This window comes from Alosa sapidissima, chromosome 6, assembly GCF_018492685.1.
Source record: "Alosa sapidissima isolate fAloSap1 chromosome 6, fAloSap1.pri, whole genome shotgun sequence".
Lineage (NCBI taxonomy): Eukaryota > Metazoa > Chordata > Actinopteri > Clupeiformes > Clupeidae > Alosa > Alosa sapidissima.
Window position 1 is genome coordinate 31,005,659 of NC_055962.1, and position 20,635 is coordinate 31,026,293.

Genomic DNA, 20,635 nt, shown 5'->3' on the forward strand with positions numbered 1-20,635 from the left:
GGTCAGATTTTTCCTTTTCTTCCTCTGATTGGTTAATGTGTTGACCAACCTTTTTCTTGTATTCTATAAATGAACTGACACACTTTCTGATTTTCTAAGCAAAGACTCAACTTGGCACCCTGCAAAATTCTGATCAAATTCTGAGTAGATAAACTCCTTGTCCATACACAGGCCTAGTACTTATATTGGTGTGTTTTCTATAGCTTTATATTCAGATCTATGCTTGTATTCAGATCTATTCTTGTATACTAATATTTTATCTATATTTATATATAAATACTGAAAGGAAAATCATGTGACCACAAAATATGAGAGGAATTTGGAGAGGAATCCACAATGTCTAAAGATTTCATCCATTTTTCATTTGGTTATTTTGTTTTTTGTGTCCAGCTTTGGAATGGGACAACAGGAACAGGTGGATCTGTAAGAAGCTTTCCTTTCTTTGTTATATCTTTTGATGTTATGTATATTTGTTGTCGTATTTGCTCACAGGTATTTTGTTTGCTCTATTCAAGGATCGTATTGTCAAGGATGCTATAGATAAGGTTTGGGCCCAATGTGGCCAATGGCACAGGAAACAGATGGGGAGCAGATTGCACCAGGAAATTCTGTGTCCTTTGCCACTGGAAAGGGCAGAATCACTGTAAAGATCTATGACGATAACAACCGTAACAAATACTGAGCCTCACAAGAAGTCAGTTTGGACCGTATAGTGTGATAGTCAGGGCTGGTTATGATATTGTGTTAGCTAAATATGGGACCATTTGGCAAGCTGAAAATTAAACAGAAGCTCTTTTGACTTGTCCAATGAATGGCGAATGGAGACAGTAGACAGTATTTTGAGAAGTAGTCATAAATGCAAGGCTGGTGGTATTTTTTTTTAGTGAATCAGTTATGAAATTATGACCCCCCCACCCCCGGAAACGATCATTGCACCTAATACTCCTTTTGTGCCTAACACTCCTGCCAAAGTTAGTGAGGTTGAATGTATGAGACACACAATGACATTGAATTGTCTAAAATGGCATACATACACCAAAGCTATGTTGTTTGATCAGTCAGAGAGCTAGACAGGTTAATTTGTTGAGAAATCAAGACCTGTTTACCACCATCTCAAATCACAGTGGGGTGTTAGTAGGCCTAAGACAGGACAAAACAGGGTTTATGTAGTATTATCTATCTATTATTTTTTTGTATTATTTGTATTGCATATTTGTGTTAGACATATTGCTTGCAAAGACTAGCCTATCTATGGTCATGCCCCCAAAATAAGAGCATCTTCACTTTAGCACAAGGTTGAATTGGTGACATTAATCACAGTGGAACCTATAATAATAATAATAAGCTTTATTTGTATAGCACCTTTCATACACAGAATGCAGCTCCAAGTGCTTTACATTAGGAACACGTAACACAATAATAAAGAAGAGTCAGTCATTATCAGTCATTCCTCTTCGTTGCTGTGGCTGTTTATGATCCAATCAGCAACATATCAGAAATATAGATAACAATCTGTGACCTACATAAGAGCTTACCACCACACAGCTATCACTTATTCCCGCTGAAGGCAGACTCTGAATGCCATATCCAGCCAGTTGATTTAGCTATACACTGCAAAAAATAAAACCTAACCTAAGTGTTATTATTCTTTTATTAAAATCAAAAAAGATTTTCTTAAAAAAAAGATCAAAACATCTATTTGGTATTGTTTTTGTGAACAATCGTAAACAGTCTGTGGAGGTAGTTCTCCGCGAACATACAGTGGAACTGGACGTGAGCTTGATGAAGGTTACAATGTAATTACTGTTACAATGGAATGTTAAACACCAAATCAGCTCATAGTCAGTTCGTTTTAACTTGTCTTTCTCACAAATGTACAACCATTTTAGGAATATATATTTAACAGTACATGAAAATATTAATAGTCAATACAAACAATGCAAGCCATTTCGAAATCTTGTTTTATTGGAATTACTCAATGCAATCTCAAATCCTCACCAGAAATACCAACAGTCAATATCTTTCTCCAGGTCCTATTTTCGTTTGTTTTATATGATCCCATGGTGGTCGTGGAAGACTTAAAACATTCATTTATTTTGTAAGTGGAACCAAAGTTTCACAGGCACCGCTGTGGTACAACTACGGAGACCCTAAGAAATGTTCATGTGCACACATGAAAAGGTTTTGCGTGCGCACACAAAACTTTCTTGTTAGTTTCAATGCACCACTTAGTGAAACATTAGTGATTAACATATTATAAATCTCCAAGAATATATTCTGCTATACACAGCACATCATGAAAGGCATTCACCACCATCCCAACCACAACCTCTTCAAGTGGCTACCATCTGGTAGGGGACTAGCCTACATCTCAGCCAGAACTGAATGACTGAGGAGGAGCTTCTTTCCGCAGGCAATGCACTTGGTCTAGGGACACTAGGACTTGCATACATTAAACGTGCACTTTTTAGTTAATCTTACATCTCCAACTGTGCTGGGAGACAGAATAAATAACTTGACTTGATCATTATGGTTCATTGTTTTTTATATATGGTATAGAACAGTACATTACTGAAATCAGGAATCTCGAACATCTCAGCACTTAGTGATACAATATCTTGATATGGGCAGCGTTGCTGTGCTGTCCAGATTCAGACTCACACCAGTACACTCCTCTATCCCGGTACTGGAGACCAATGGTGCTGCATGTGAGTTCAGCTTCTGATCTCCAGCTAGCAGGACAAACTGACTCCTCTCTTCTGTTTGTGTCCCACCTCAGCCTCCATCCAGTAGACTTGTCCTTCACCTCACAGCTCAGGGAGACAGACTCGGATGCAAACAGGTCTGTTTTGTTGGGTCTGATGACCAGAGTGGCTGGAGGAGACACACCTGAGATACAGATGAGAAATGGGTGGACTTAAAGGGGCATAATGCATGTTTTAGTGCCATCTAGTGGTGACGTTTTAGACTGCAAAATAAGATTAAGATTCCTGGAGACACATTTACGGACAGCGATAATTACATTTTTGACCATTTTCTACATAGGGCTGTAACAATTATTTTCAGTCAATTAATGTATTCATTATTAATGTACTCATTATGAATGTATTATTGTCTGGATTAATTGATTCATTATTTGGACAATACAATGTCAGGAAATGGTAGAATGTGAATCAGTGTTTCTCAAAGCCCAAGATTACGTCTGTCAACGGTATACAGATAATTCCCATGGTAATCGCCTCAGTCGTGTCACTCAAAAGTGAAATATTTTAACTCGTTACCCACCCTCTTCGCATTGCTTGATGTCATATTGCCTGTTGTCGCCTCATATTGCCCATTTCATGATCGCTCATCATTTATTCATTCCTTGTTGCCATATATCTGAACAGGGCATCAAACAAGATGGACTAGGATCTGTGGGAGTAGTGACTCACCTATGACCCGGAGTGGCTTCATGTTACTGTACATAGTCTGATAGGCTGGATCTCCTCCCTCTGCTCTGCACACATAAAGCCCAGTGTGTTGAAGAGCAACAGGGCTGAGAGTGTAGGAGCCTCCAGCTCCTCTGCTGCTGTCTGAGAGGAGCTCCACAGAGTAACGATTGCGATTCCTTTCAGTAACAGTTGAGTCATCTGTGAAGGGACCAGATCCTTTTTTGGGAACTGCTCGGTACCAGAGAAATGTCCAGCCTAAGGAGGTGTCTGTCACCTTACAGTTCAGTGTCACTGAGTCACCTTCAACTGGCCAGCTGTGTGGACTGACATGAAGAAAAGGTCTGGGTCTCACTGTTGATAAGCAGTTGAAAGTTTGTCAGTAAATTATACATATCATTTTTTTGGTAACACTTTACTTGACGGGTGAGTTCATAACACATTCATAGCAGCTGTCATAAACTGCACATAAAGCATTCATGACTGTTTCATGAGACATTCAACATTCATACCAAACCTTTCATGAATGTGGAAGACAGAACAACGACAACTTGTCAAAATAAAAGTCCAACAATCGCAACGCAGCATTGCTGTTTTTGTTCCAAACCTCTATGCAAATAATTTTTGTTTCATAAAAATCTATTTGTTTTATGATGTAACCTTTGCAAATGATTTCTCATCTTTTGCTACAAGGAATGTCCAACCGTTCCAGGTTACACAAATACGGGTCAGCTGAATGTAGGCTAGTTTGCACCCAGTGTTAAACTCAGTGATTATGAATACTTCACAACTTGTATAGTAAAGTGACATTCGATGTTGACTTCATAAGATATTCAAGAAATATTTACAAAGGCTGGAAAGATTAAATTAATGGTATCCTTTATGAAATATTGGAGGCAAATTTAAAACCTGAGTTTAAGACTGGGAGGTAAACTAGCCTACATTCAGCTGACCCGTAACCTGGATACCATTAATTTAATCTCTCCAGCCTTTGTAAATATTTCATGAATATCTTATGAAGTCTACATCGAATGTCACTTTACTATACAAGTTGTGAAGTATTCGATTGTTGGACTTTTATTTTGACAAGTTGTCATCGTTCTGTCTTCCACATTCATGAAAGGTTTGGTATAAATGTTTAGTCATGTCTCATGAAACAGTCATGAATACTTTATGTGCAGTTTATAACAGCTGCTGTGTTATGAACTCACCCGTCAAGTAAAGTGTTACAATAAAACATTTCTTTTTATCCAATTTTACTTTCATACTTACAGTTCATTCGTAATTTGAAAGGGTTGCTGTGTTCTCCAGATTCAGACTCACACCAGTACACTCCACTGTCATCTGGCTGTAGTTCGCTGGTACTACATGTAGATCCAGCTTCTAATCTCCAATACTTTGGACAGCCCAGCCCCTCTTCTTTCTGTCCAATCCATCTCAGCCTCCATTCAGTAGAGCTGTCCTGTCCTTCACAGCTCAGAGAGAGAGACTCATATTCATACAGTTGAGTTCTGTTGGGTCTGATGACCAGAGAGACAGGAGGAGACAGACCTGAGACACGGAAAAGAAAGAGGGGAATTAAAAAACTAATTCAGTGGAAATACATGGATTCCAGTTGCTGCTACTGGAAGAAACTGGAATCCATGCATTTCCACTGAATTATCTTTGGAATCTGATCCCTTATCATACCTGTTCATTCTTACTCGTTGCTCGACTTATCGTGACTAAATTCAAGATGGCTGCAAACGTTAAACTTCGTGAAGATACTGTCTGTATAAATCGTCTTGTAAGTAAACTACCAGTGCTTTTTCAAAGTTCTCAATGTCTCGTTTTAAATGTCAGGGCCCTCGGAAGTCTACCAATGAAGTGTGGAGATACATTGAGCCTCGTAAATGGGTGTAAAACAGTGATTTATTTGCATGGCTAGCCCGATGCCAAAGCACCACTACTGAAAAAGCTGTTGGTAGCATCGGCTAACTAGCGCCAGATTTTGGAGTGCAGGGGACAAGTCGAGATGGGCTATGAGACATACGTTCACACTCGGTATCATGTTTCAATACACTTTAGGTCAATATCACACCGGAATTCTCCTTTAAAGGGGGGCATGATGTACTGTATGTTTTAGTGCCATTTAGTGGTGAAGTTTCATTTTGCAACCAAACACATCTCTCTTTAAGCAGGCAAACTTTAACTCTCATGGTTGCTTTCATACTCAGTCTCCTGGATGTTATTTAAAGGCATCGGCTAAACGAACAAGCACTCTAGGCATGTGTCAAAATGAGAAGCTACCGCCAAGACACTGAGTATCACTCATCAGCACCAAGAACATATTACACTGTTTATTATTATACTTTGGTTATAAACATTTTCAAGACTAAAGACTGTATTTCACTACCTAGCTTATTGTTAATGCGAAGAACAGACACAGCTCTGGAAAAAACATTTCTGATGTAATCCTACAGTTGCTGACTGACATTCAAATGAGTTGACGGACATATTCAAAATCAAGAGACCACTGCAACCGTGGCCAGTGGGGGCAACCGTGGCCTACTGGTTAGCGCTTCGAACTTGTAACCGGAGGGTTGCCGGTTCAAACCCCGACCAGTAGGCACGGCTGAAGTGCCCTTGAGCAAGGCACCTAACCACTGCTCCCCGAGCGCCGCTGTTGTTGCAGGCAGCTCACTGCGCCGGGATTAGTGTGTGCTGTGTGCTCACTGTGTGTGCACTGTGTGCTGAGTGTGTTTCACTAATTCACGGATTGGGATAAATGCAGAGACCAAATTTCCCTCACGGGATCAAAAGAGTATATATACTTATATATGTATTTAAACGTCAACTCATTTCAACTCTCATTCTCTGAATTGAATTAAACGTTGCAAAGCTACCAACACCAGATCCGTGCTTATCTAGCTAGCCAAGTGTCCCCGTTGTGCATCATCAGGAGAGAGGATTCCATTTTCACATTCCAGTTTTGCTTTCTAACATTACAGGGTACTCGAGTCTCACACATTCAACACGAGACACACAACTAACAGATCTCACACAACCTCCACACATGCTTTTTCTCACGCTAACTTTTTGGGTTTGATTCCTCTGATGCAGACTTTTATTCTGGTCTTGAAAATGAATGAAACAGAGCAGTTTTCCAATAATTGCTGTTGCCAGGGATTCAGAGTCGGAAATCCAAGGAATTGGAAGGAACACGTACCCTTTAGGTATAGGTTACTTACCTACAACCCAAAGAGTCTCCACATTACTGAATTCTGTCTGATAGGCTGGATCTCCTCCCTCTGCTCTGCACACATAAAGCCCAGTGTGTTGAAGAGCAGCAGGGCTGAGAGTGTAGGAGCCTCCAGCTCCTCTGCTGCTGTCTGAGAGGAGCTCCACAGAGTAACTGCTCACTTTGTAACGAACAACTGGTTTGAATGAAGCACTGCTTTTGTAGGGTACTGCTCTGTACCACATGAATGTCCAGTTGAAGGGGCGGCCTTTTACATCACATTCCAGAGTAACTGAGCTTCCTTCAGCCGGCCAACCGAAAGCAGGATCTCTGAACACCCTGAGAATTGTGTCAGGTTTGTCTGTTGATGATAAAGTTATTCATAAAATATCTAACAAACATTGTGTTATTGCTCTGAACACACACACACACACATTCTGTAACAAATCAATGAACATTAATGCTTAAACTAATCACAATTTGGCTCCAACTTACTCTTCACTGCGACTTGTACAGCATTGCTGTGTTGTCCAGATTCAGACTCACACCAGTACACTCCCCTGTCATCATGTTCTAGCTTACTGGTGCGGCATGTGATTACAGCTTCTGACGTCCAACCATTTGGACACTGAAGTATGTGGTCACGATTAGTATACAAACTCACTTGTTTTTCTGAGTACCATCTCAGTCTCCACCCAGTAGACTTGTCCTGTACCTCACAGCTCAGGGTGAGAGACTCAGACTCAAATAGCGGTCTGTTGGGTCTGAGGAGCAGAGAAGCTGGAGGAGACCGACCTGAGATACAGATGAGAAATAGGGGACCTTAAATGAGCTGTGATGAGAGCTGGAGGAGATAGACCTGAGATACAGATGAGAAATAGGGGACCTTAAATGAGCTGTGAGGAGAGCTGGAGGAGATAGACCTGAGATACAGATGAGAAATAGGGGACCTTAAATGAGCTGTGAGGAGAGCTGGAGGAGATAGACCTGAGATACAGATAAGAAATAGGGGACCTTAAATAAGCTGTGAGGAGTGCTGGAGGAGATAGACCTGAGTTACAGATGAGAAATAGGGGACCTTAAATGAGCTGTGAGGAGAGCTGGAGGAGATAGACCTGAGATACAAATAAGAAACTAGAGAATGTAATTCCAGGGAATTACGAGTGCATGAAAATGCAAATATGGCTGCTGAATGAAATATTGTCTAAAATATAATCTAAGTAAAAAGATGGAAGTCAGATAGAGAAAAAAGCTGACGGGGAGTCATAGTTGATGACAACTGACAGTTGGAATGGCCGAACAGTTAAATAGTTGAGTAGTTTAAATAGTTAAATTATTTTATAGTGAATTATTGTATTGAGGACTTATTTTGAAGTTGAGGACAGAGGAAACAGTTGGCGGGAGTTGTAGTTGATGACGACTGACAGTTGGAATGGCTGAACAGTTAAATAGTTGGATAGTGAAAATGGTTAGGTTATTTAATAGGGAATTATTGTAGTGTGTACTTTTATTTTGAAACAGTTGTGGGCAGACAAAACAGTTGGCGGGAGTCATAGTTGATGACAACTGACAGTTTGAAAGGCTGAACAGTTAAATAGTTGGATAGTTAAAATGGTTACATTGTTTAATATAGAATTATTGTAGTGAGGAGTTTTATTTCGAAACAGTTGTGGGCAGAGGAAACAGTTGACGGAGTCAAAGTTGATGACAACTGACTGTTGCTAGAGTAGTTATGGTGGTTGCTATGCTGGTTGCTAGGTTAATGATGTTGGTTGCTAGGTTTTAACTGTGAATGTGGTTGCTAGGCTGTTGCTAGGGTACTTGAAGTCGTTGCTAGGTTGTTGCTAGGGTGTCCATGATGGCTACTATCAGAAATAAAGGAGTTACTACAGTGGTTTGATAGTATAATCATCTTGGTTGCTATGGAAACTGACATAGATGCTTAATTTCAATGGTTGCTAAATTGGTTGCTAGGTAGGTGGTGGTTTAATATAGTAGGCTAGAGGCATAGTTGATGATAACTGACAGTTGGAATAGTTGAACAGTTAAATAGTTGGATAGTTTAAATGTTTAAATTATTTAATAGGGAATTATTGTAGTGGAGACTTTTATTTTGAAACAGTTGTGGGCAGAGGAAACAGTTTAACAGGATCTGTAGTCTTAAGAGAGCCAGTTTGTATGCTTAAAGCCTGAGACTGGCAGTTGAGCCAGGTGGCCTGACCACCTGGCATAGGATTCTAATTGTATAACGGCTCTATTGTGATGTCATCAGCCTAATGTTTATGTCTATGGGGGACATTTTTATAGTTTTTAACTAATAGTTTAAAAAGTATAAAAGTTACAAAGATGAAACATACATAGCACTCATGTCCTAAGTAAGACCTACGTAACATAGTTTGAATGAAGTTTCTACGTTAAACGGTTGAAGCTGCATTAATTGCTTTAGAAGAAGAAGAAATAGAAAAGCATTTCCTGAAGGAAATACAGTGCATGAAAATGCAAAAATAGCATGCTAACTATGCTAACTAACATGCTAACTATGCTAACCATGTGACTTAGCTAACTTAGCTAATTATTTTTAGCAGTTATGCTAACTATGCTAACTAGCATGCTAACTATGCTAACCATGTTACTTAGCTAACTTAGCTAATCATTTTTAGCAGTTTTGCTAAACATGCTAACAATGTTAGCGATGCTAACCATGCTAACAAGCTACAGTGGGTAGGAGTCATAGTTGATGACAAGTAACAGTTACAATGGCTGAACAGTTAAAAAGTTCAGTAGTTTAAAGGGTTAAATTGTTTAACAGTGAAATATTGTAGTGAGGACTTTTATTTTTAAACAGTTTTTGGCAGAGGAAGCAGTTGAACAGGATGTGTAGTCTTAATAGGGCCAGTTTGTATGCTTAAAGCCTGAGACTTGCAGTTGATCCAGGTGGCCTGAACACCTGCCATAGGATTCTAATAGACCTCTCCAGAATAAGTCCCGCCTCCTAACTTCCGTATCCATCCAACCTTCGGTCGTCAAATGTCTATGGGAAATAACATGGCGTTTTGAAAGATCGTACCTGCCAAACTCTGTAGGTGACAAAGTAGAAAAAGCTGCTGGGCAGATTGGTCTACACACTTCTGCCATCTAGTTTCCACTGGATTGTTTTATTTTCGGTGCCGTCTAAGAAGTATAGTCTATAGTATACTACTTAAACGGCACCGACAATCAAAAAATCCATTGGAAACTAGATGGCAGAAGTGTGTAGGCCAATATGCCCACCAGCCTTTTCTACTTCGCTACCTACAGATGTTTTACCGGTATGATATTTCGAAACGCCATGTTATTTCCCATTGCACTGTAATAAGAAGAAATCGTATAACTGTAGATTGCATTTTCATGCACTCTAATAAATTGAAGCAAATAAAAGCCCAGGCTATACGGTATTTATATGCGGTACGGTATTTTACGGTATTTGTCTCTTTAAAAAAAAACATAGGACCTTAATGACTCATGGTGATAGACTGGCATTCAGGGGGAGTTTATATTGAGACAAACGAGCACCTGTGGGAATATTTTACTCACCTGTGACCCAGAGAGGTATGACTTCACTGAAGTCTGTCTGATAGGTTGGATCTCCTCCCTCTGCTCTGCACACATAAAGCCCAGTGTGTTGAAGAGCAGCAGGGCTGAGAGTGTAGGAGCCTCCAGCTCCTCTGCTGCTGTCTGAGAGGAGCTTTGCATTGTAATTGATCCATCCGTGTTTCAAACGAGGTAATTCCTTTTTGTAGGGAACTGCTCTATACCAGAGGAATTTCCACTTTAAGGATGTGTCTGAAACCTCACAGCTCAGAGTCACTGAGTTTCCTTCAGCAAGCCAACTATCCGTAGAAGCACTGAGAACAGCAATGGGTTTCTCTGTTGAAAGTTTTTCCAGTAACATGTGTTATGACAAAGCTCTGGGTTACAACTGTAACTATCAAACACATGGGACATGACATAAGCACAGGTCCGAAACGCTATCCACTCATATTCATTCTCCTGCTGTAAGCCCACTTCTCAGGAGGGCTTATAAAGCCATGAATGATACCGCCTCATTCTCTTTCAAAACCAACATGTGGGCACCAGAGGTTTACACCCGCCAAGAAGTATCAAGTAAAGGTTTTCCATACCAGTAGCACAAGCAGACATGGTTACTTGGGCGGTGGTAGTGTAGTGGTTAAGGAGCTGGGCTAGTATGTAGTAGTCTGAATAGTTGTGGGTTCAAAACCCAGCTTCCACTGTTGTGCCCTTGAGCAAGGCATTTAACCCCAAGTTGTTCTGGGGACAATGGCCCCTGTAGAGTATTGCCCTAGATTGCAGTCCAATGCTTACTTACAACATAATATAACACACTGTATATTATACAGTACACACATTAATAAATGTGATTTGTTTTTTCGGTTACACTTTACTTGACAGTATCGACATAAGAGTGACATGACACTGTCATGAATGTGTCATAAACAAGTCATAAACGTTTGACATAACGCTTCTGTTATTTTAAGTGACATTCGGTTTTTGTCATAACAGGTTAGGGTTAGAGGTTAGGATTAGGGTTAGGGTTCATGTGTCATGACAGTGTCATATGTTCATGACAGTGTCATGTCACTCTTTTGTCAATACTGTCAAGTAAAGTGTTACCGTTTTTTCTTGATACTTTTAATACTTACGTTTTATTGACACGTTGAAAGCATTGCTATATTGCCCAGATTCAGTCTCACACCAGTACACTCCTGCATCCGCGCTTTGTATTCTACTATTGGTGCATGTGGGTCCTGCTTCTGATGTCCATCCATTAGGACAGACATTGTCGTTTTCTGACCCTGTTGACCATCTCAGTCTCCATCTGGTAGACTTGTCCCGTCCCTCACAGCTCAGGGAGACGGATTCAGATACATACAGCTGCTGAGGTCTGTTGGGTCTGATGACCAGAGAGGCTGGAGGAGACAGACCTGAGACACAGATGAGATAAGGGTGAAATTAAGACTCATGGAGGGAGATAGACCTGAGACACAGTGGAGAAAGAAGCAAACATATTAATCATGGAGAGAAATACCCTGGCAGTCTGGTATTTTGGAGAGTTCGTACTGAGACAAATGAGCACCTATAACTGGCTTTTTCAAACTTTTTCAGATCAAGGACCAATTGACCAATAAAATTTAAAAAAAACTCACAGACCATCTAACTTCTTAAATAAACAATATATTACACAACACTTGCTGAACCATTTTCAAGTCTAGTTTGCACTTTGCTTGTTGTGTTAGAGAATTCATTTGATTCTCTTCTACTAACCCTGTCTTGACCGTTTGATGCTAGTTATGTTACGAGTAAGGTATTCGTACTCCACTTCTCTTCTAAAGGTCACACTGATCATTTTTGACATAAATTAAAAGTGTAAAATGGCGTGACTCCATAGACAGTGTTGCAAAACTGTTGCATGTTAACAGTTCAAATATTACATAGTTGGTTCAATATTGCAAACAACTCATGTATGTGACTTTGAATAAATCAGTTAAAGAAACACTGATATAAAAAAGATTATAATTGACCACATCTGCCTGTGGACCACTAGGGGATAGCTTGTGGACCACTAGGGGATAGTTTGCAGACCACTAGGGGATAGCTTGCGGTGCACTAGGGGATAGTTTGCGGACCACACTTTGAGAAACACTGACCTGTAGGACTAGCTACTCACCTGTGACCCAGAGAGCCACCACATTACTGAAGCCGGTCTGGTAGGCTGGATCTCCTCCCTCTGCTCTGCACACATAACTCCCAGTGTGTCTAGGAGCAGCAGGGCTGAGGGTGTAGGAGCCTCCAGCTCCTCTGCTGCTGTCTGGGAGGAGCTCTGCTGCATAATAGTTATCATCGTAGATAAAAAAACCTTCTCTGTAGTAATCTTCACCAGTTCGAACCGCTTTGTACCAGAGGAATGTCCAGTTGAAGGAGGCGTCTGTAACCTCACAGCTCAGAGTCACTGAGTCTCCTTCCGCTGCCCAGCTGTGTGGAGGATTTCTGATTTCTGATTTCGGTTTCCCTATTCATGGGGAGTTGAAAGTTTTCATTTCAAAGAAAGATTTTAAGTTTACATTCATGAAAAATGTACAACATGCTTAAACATACCATGTGTCATTTTTAGCAGTAAGACTGCTGATTTGGAGCCAATGTAATACACCCTTTACAAGCGTGTAAGAGAACCTGGGGGGGGAGGGGGGGCATGAAATGGCATATATAGTCCCCCCACATTTCTTGGCACCCCTGGTAAGGTTGGTATAAAACATCATCTTTTGGCAATTTATCTCAGTCTTACCATGAGAAACACAATGTACTACAATTATTGGTGCCCCTGTATTTAATACTTTGTAAGTCTTCCCTATGAACTCTTTCCCTTAGTCTGTTCCCATAGTCCCTTAGTCTATGACATCCCATAAAGCTGGAGACTACAAAGTAAGGGACTCTGATGAAGATGCAACCAACCAACTGCTGTCTGCTGTTGTACAACATATTGACAGCATAATAACTTTAAAAAAAACGACTAAAACAGTGGAGGAGGAATATGTTTTGGCTGTTCTCCCTACAAGATTCACGGTTGGCTATTTTGTTGCTCTGATTGGTTAGGTCTATCCAATTGAGTGCAGAGGCATTTTCCCCTTATATCAGTTGAAACACATCCCATAATCACATCCCAGTCAAGCAGTACCAGACTCAAATTCTAAATAGAATTGAGTATGGCTACATCAGGCTAGTGGGGTGGGCCACGGGGAATGTAAAAGAAAGGCTGTGATCACAGTCCAGGCTGCTGAAGGGCACAGCAAAGAACTTATACACAATATATTGTGCGCTTTTTAAGCTCAAACTAATCAACCCGTGCCCAAAATGTTACTGGCCCACCAGGGATTCTCATAATCCTCCCTGGCTTACCCCTGGGTTTTTATGTAATTCAGATCAGGAGACTGAGATGGCCATTAGCAGTAGCTTGATTTTCTGTTCAATAGAAAATTTTTGTGTTGATCTAACAAATGTTTTGGTTCATTGACCTGCTGGATGATCCTATCATGGTTCAGTTTTAGTGTCTTGGCAAATTATGGGGAAGATTTAGATTCCATGATGGAGACCATGGGTCCGTGTAACGCTTTGCAGTGCTGTGTTCTATTTGCAGAATTCACATGAAAAAATATAAAAATAGGCTTAAAAATCTGTTATCCATTCTTTAGGACGGTACAGTAAATGGGTTATTGATGCTTATTTTGATTTTCAATTGAGCACAGTTACGGATTTCTGTTCAGAAGTTAAAAATTGAAATGATGCGTCAATTTTCTAATTTTCCTTTTTTGCGCTTGTGGTTGGACTGAACCACGAGCACCTGGGGGAGAACACCATCTAGCTGGGCCAGGCTAGATGGTGGACAAGAGCGCCGCCTGCGTTCAGTCCAACCACAAGCGCAAAAAAGTAAAATTAGAAAATTGACACATCAACTTCTGAACAAAAAAACGTAATTGTGCTCAATTGAAAATCAAAATAAGCATCAATTACCCATTTACTGTGCCGTCCTAAAGAATGAATATTTATATTTTAAGCCTATTTTCATATTTTTTCATGTGAATTCTGAAAATAGAACACAGCACTGCAAAGTGTTACACGGACCACCATGCACACAAATGATGTTTCTTTACATTCATAGATATACATGGGGGAAAAGCCTATGTTACATTAAGTTATATTTTCCAGGGGTGTTGATAATTGTGGTACATATTATTTCTCAGAAGAAATATCAGGGTTGGGTTTTTTGTCATTGTTTTCATTGCAAGTCTAAGTAAATCGCTAAAAAAATTACTCATTTCTACTCTTCCTCAACTTTACCAGTAAGTCTGGGGGTTCAACTTAACCAGGGGAATAGGTTTGGGGGTTCTTTACACTTCTCTAGTTGCAGGTGATTTACACTCTATTGAAAAATAGAATAAATGTGACTGTACCTGTAAAAGGGAATTCTGACATTTCCCAACGTGGGGCCCTAGATGTCATGCGTACAAAGACAACAAAAATACCAGCTATGCATGCATGAGAGAGCACCTGGATATCATCCAAATAAACCGCTTTCTCCACTATGGACTAGCCCATAAGCCCCCTCGCCCAGCTAGCTAAATACGGAACATTTGGGCCCATGTTGAACAATGTCAGAACTCCCTTTCATGTAAAGACATAACATTCATACACAAACTTCAAACATAAATGTTATGTTGCTTCCTAATGTCTTTATAAACAATTCTATATTCACAGACAGAGCAACACTCACACGCTTAGCTGGTTCACTCCTTCCTCTAGGCTGGTTTTATTACATACGAGAACTCAACCAATTACAAAACACTGATGCGCCCTAGTGGTCGTTATTCATATAGAACAACATTTAGCTCCGTATAACAGTAAATTCATAAATATTCATATATATTTTATCACATCTTATATTACATACTTACAGTTTATTGAGATGTTGACAGCATTACTGTATTGTCCAAACTCAGACTCACACCAGTAGACTCCACTGTCATGCAACGTCTGAATTTTAGTTCTGCAAGTGGTTCCACTTTCTGAATACCAACCATATGGACAGTCTAAATTGTCTTCTCTGTCTTCGACTGATGTCACTTTCTTTGTTCTCCATCTCAGTCTCCATCCAGTAGAGCTGTCCTGTACCTCACAGCTCAGGGAAACAGACTCAGAATAGAACAGTTGAGTTCTGTTGGGTCTGATGACCAGAGATGCAGGAGGAGACACACCTGAGACATGGAGGAGAAACAGGTAACCCATGGAGACAAATGGTCTGATGCTAAAGGGATTTGTCCTGACACAAATGAACAACTGTAGTCAATCACCTGTGACCCAGAGATTCTTAATCTCACTGAAGTCTGTCTGATAGGCTGGATCTCCTCCCTCTGCTCTGCACACATAACTCCCAGTGTGTTGAAGAGCAGCAGGGCTGAGAGTGTAGAAGCCTCCAGCTCCTCTGCTGCTGTCTGAGAGGAGCTCCACATAGTGCGGTTTCTTTCTGTCATCAAAAATAGGAGAGTCCTCATTGAATGGAACAGTTCTTCGGAAGGGAACCGTTTTGTACCAGAGAAATTTCCATTTTATGGACGAGTCTGTAACCTCACAGCTCAGAGTCACTGAGTCTCCTTCAGCTGCCCAGCTGTGTGGAGAAACTCTGAGAACTGGGCGCGTCCTAGCTGTTGACAAGCATTAGAATTCAAAATTTTTATTTTTGCTCAATCTGCTCTCTCTCTCGCTCTCTCTCTCACTCACACACACCAGGGGTCTGCCGTCTAACCAGACACACCTTTTCTTGTGGTATGACAAACTTAAAACACATATTTATTTTTGGTTTACAGGGGCTTTGGCTTAAACTTGGTTAGAAACTGTCAATAGCATTTTGGTGAATATGTTGCAATTACCTTCTGTGTGTCCCAGCAGAAGAATCAGCCCTAGTCCAAATGAAAACAGAATTTCCTGTCATGTGACATGATTTAGTAATACTGAAAAAATCAGTACACAGAGGGGATGGATGGCCTCTTTGGAGTGTGCTTAACCCATAAGACCAATTGAACTTGATATATTTATACACAGGACATTTCTCAGATAGCACAAACCTGCACAAATCCACAAACCGATAGTGCCCGCTACACCATTTTCAGGCATAATGCATTTTATTTGTGTTTACAGTTCTTAGCAGATGCTTTTGTCCAAAGCGACTTACAAAAGCCCCTTTTCCATCAGATTTTCAAATGATTTTTTGAGCGACATAAGAAGCGTCAAAACGGTTTTTCATCAACAGAACGATTCTAGCAGATTAAAATGTCATAAAGTCCTGTGTTAAAGTGCATTTTTCTGACACGCTAGTTGGTTTTCTATCACCAATGTAGTGAATTAGGAGTCTCTCATTTGTGCCTAAGCCCTTTTTTACGCGCTTTAGTTACGCACTTTTCAGTTATGCGCGTTCTCCCATTCCCGCTTCTATCACACCCACAGCGTGCAAGTTCGGTGTATCATGACATAGCCTAACAAACAATTGACTTAACAAAATTTAACTTTTGCTTTGAGATTTGTTTATAAAGAGTCAAGACGTGCTTGGTGTGTAGATTCATAATTTAAAAACTCACTGATGAAAAAGAAAGTTTCAATGGCAGCCCTCTTCTAATAATATCAATACAGACCATGGCCCCCTGCCCGCCCTTGACGCTGACGCTGGGCCTATCGCTATTCAGTTCACCATGCTTAAGTTTTCAAAATCAAAGACTGGTTTGTGTACTTTCTGGATTTAAATGGCATTCAGAAGGTCAATAAGGAAGTCCACGTTCCACATTTTCATATCAACCTAAATTAATGAGGTGGTGGATCAGTCAGGCTCTATTTTAAAAAATCACGCCTCTTTTATAAGGCCGCCTTGATTTAGAACGTTCGCGCTGTGGGTGTGACAGAAGCGGGAATGGAAGAATGTGCGCAACTGAAAAGTGTGTAACTGGAAGGGCGTAAAAAGTCAAAGTCAAAGTCTGCTTTATTGTCAATTTCTTCACATGCCCAGACATACAAAGAGATCGAAATTACGTTTCTCACTATCCCACGGTGAAGACAAGACATATTTTACCAATTAAGTCCACAGACAAACATAACATTCAAGTAAACAATAAAAAGTAAATAAGAAGGCACATACAATGAAGAAATAAGAGCAGCAAAATTGGGTTGAAATTGTGCAATTGTGCATAGACAGTCAATATAATAGTGCAAAGTCAGGCCAATAAATGGCAGAGGTAGTTCTGTTTGACCTAAGTAAGCAAGTGGCATAGTGGTGCAAGTTATGTAAGAGCAGCAGAAGTTTTAAAAGCTTTTTTAAAAGCTAAATGTTGGCAGGTATCATTTCAATGCATATATTAAAGTTATACATTATTGTAGACGTAACTCACAGATCAGCTGATATGATGCGGAGAGTTTCATGCTGTGATTGAGTGTCTGACTGAATACAGGTAAAGTATGCCAACTTAAGAAGTATGTGAAAGTCGCATGCAATTGGCTACATAAAAAAAACTACTTCTAACTCCTCCTTCCACTGATAAACCAGCATTGATATTTGTGATGCTGGGCCATGTTTGAAGCGCATTTACGCCTAGACAAAACACCAAAAGCATTTGCACAAGGAAGCAAATTCAAAATGTTTTCTAAGGAACTGACGAATGTGAAGCACGAAAGTCCTCCCTAAAACTGGATGTCCAAAGCATTCAGTTTTCTTCATAATAAATATACAAATAAATTAAATTTTTATCCAGAGTGTAATGAAGGAATAACACAATTTGCTTACTCTGGGTTGAAGACTCAAATGTCTTTGGCTAAAAGCCCCCACAAAAACCTTTAGAAGAAAACAAAAGTGCACAGGGTTGTCTACACCCTTTTCTAACTGGGCCAATCATAGTGGAGCATGGAGGGGTCAGACCTGGCTCGTGAGGTCTTATTTACTCTGTTTATCTGTTTCACTTTTTACAAAAGACCAATGTTCATCTGCCAAAGTGTGTGTGTGTTTGTGTGTGCGAGTGAGTGCGTGTGTGTTTGTGTGTGCGAGTGAGTGTGTGTGTGTTTGTGTGTGCGAGTGAGTGTGTGTGTGTGCATGTGTGCATGCCGAGAGTTAAGTGAGAGCACATGAGCAAGAGCTCTTTTTCTGTTAGTGTACATCCTTGTCCATTTCACTATTGTAGTTAACAGTATGAAATACCTCCCCCAGTTCTCAAAAACTGGTTTTCCTATCCCTACCTCTGCTAAATTATTTTTATCCCCGGTGGGGACAACATTTATCCCCCTCTGCCCCTCATATTGATTAATGCTACTTCATACTAGATGTACCGCAGAGCAGTACAAAATATGACCGCCGCCCAGTCCAGCACATTTTTTCCACAAAAAGAAATCACGCTGAAAGGCCTATATGATTCTAACTGTCTCACTAAATTGCACACTCAATTCTCACTGGTATCTGCTAGACAACAAGTACCAAAACATGATTAGTTCATAGATTTCACATGTAAAATTCATTTTATACAACCCCACCTCCATCTTGCCTGTTTATAATTCTGAGAAATTCTTGATTGTTTGTGTTATGTTTATGTTATGTGTGTGTGTGAGTGTGTGTGTGTGTGTGTGCGTGCGTGCTTGTGTTTCTGCCTGCGTATGTGCCTGTGCATGCAAGCGTACATATGTCTACTGTGTGAGTATGTGTCATACGTATGATTACTGTGAATGTATGTGTGTGTGTGTGTGTATCTGTTTGTGCACATGTGTGCACATGAAATGGGTTAACATGACCCCTGGAGGCAAACATACAGAAAAAAATGGTCATCCTAGGCCCTACAGTTCTCAAGATATTCACAGAGAACTGTGTCTGCCCTACCCTCCTTTCGGGGGGTCCAGTCCAGCGGGGGGGCTACAGATCAAAACGAAAAATGACGGTTCCATGCTATCCATGTGGGGGTACATGCCCACCAAGTTTCGTGTACCCCGGTCTTTCAGTGTCCCGGGAATCCTTGTTGGTGTACATCACTAAATGTACACATAAATTATTTTATTGTAAGGCCCCCCATGAACGAAAGTACACAAAACTTGGCATGCATTCGGAGGGTGTCATAATGATCCTACACTTTTAATTTTGTGCAGTTTTGACCTTGTCAGCCAGAGATATTGTGATGAAAACACCAAATTTTTTGCTTTTTAATTTTTAACTAGGTGGCGCTATACATGAAATAAGTGGTAATGGGATGGGTTGACATGCCCCCTTAAAACCAACATACATAAAAAAGATGGACCTCCTAGGCCCTACGGTTCTCGAGATATTCACAGAAAACTGTCTCCGGCCACCTACAGGCCAGTTGGTGTATAGTAATATAAATTAATTTATTGTGTGGCCCCCCATGAACGGAATTCCACAAAACTTGGCGTGCATACAGAGGGTGTCATAATGATCATACACTTCCAATTTCGTGCAGTTTTGACTATGTTAGGTCACAGATACCTTCAATTACAACACCTCATTTTTACTTTTTTGTGTTTAACTAGGTGGCGCTATACATGAAATGAGTGGTTATGGAATGGGTTGACATGGCCCCTTGAGATCAACATACAAAAAAAAATGGTCCTCCTAAACCCCACGGTTTTCGAGATATTCACAGAAAACTGTGTCTGCCCTACCCTCCTTTGGGGGGTCCAGTCAAGCGGGGGGTTACAGATCAAAACGAAAAACGATGGTTCCATGCTATCCATGTGGGGTTACATGCCCACCAAGTTTCGTGTACCCCGGTCTTTCAGTGTCCCGGGACTCATTGACGGAAATTTGGGCATGCGAAAAAGAAAAAGAAAAAAAAATCTGACTAAACCTATATGACCGCCGCTTCGCTGCGCGGCGGAAGCAGCGGTCATAATAAGTAAAGCGCAACGTGAGAACAGTCTAGTAGGCTAGCCTACATAATAATCTGACATCAGAAACGCACCGTCACCGTCAGCACTCATGCTGCTGACACAGTGACTGCGTGATAACTTAATTTGGCCTTAATCGTGCAGGACATTTCAGAATGTCGAGTGTGTAATCCATCATAAATGGCTAGTTTCAATGGAAAAATTAGCTGAACAAATGAAAGAAAACGAGAAGGATTCAGTGAAGCATATCGTCATATTTTAGAACCTTCAAAATTAGAAAACTGATGCAACTGAGATGGAGAACAACTGCACGTAGAGTAGAACGTAGGCCTACTGTCCGAAGGAACTTACATTAAATGAGGAGATATTTGCTGAATGTCACAAAAAGTGTTACAGAAATTGCTTGGCATCGCTTATTCAATGGCTCTCTACCGAAACACCTGTAGTTTGCGGAGGACGAACGAGAAAGCACTCGTTTGATAAATCAGCCAGTAGGTTAGGCCTAGTAGACAAT

The 20,635-nt window shown here is 40.5% G+C and overlaps 1 protein-coding gene across 1 annotated transcript; it reads right to left on the reverse strand.

Moving 5' to 3' along the window:
• Window positions 1-1,670: 1,670 nt before the first annotated feature.
• LOC121711721 (Fc receptor-like protein 5) lies at window positions 1,671-17,928 on the reverse strand. Its single transcript, XM_042095545.1, has 12 exons — window positions 17,634-17,928; window positions 16,128-16,157; window positions 15,552-15,902; window positions 15,156-15,455; window positions 12,377-12,718; window positions 11,352-11,633; window positions 10,225-10,557; window positions 7,147-7,446; window positions 6,662-7,012; window positions 4,704-4,982; window positions 3,435-3,785; window positions 1,671-2,889 (listed from the first exon to the last, which is right to left on the reverse strand). Exons 1-12 carry the CDS (start codon window positions 17,662-17,664, stop codon window positions 2,603-2,605), a joined length of 3,237 nt encoding a protein of 1,078 aa, XP_041951479.1. The 5' UTR covers window positions 17,665-17,928; the 3' UTR covers window positions 1,671-2,602.
• Window positions 17,929-20,635: the final 2,707 nt, after the last annotated feature.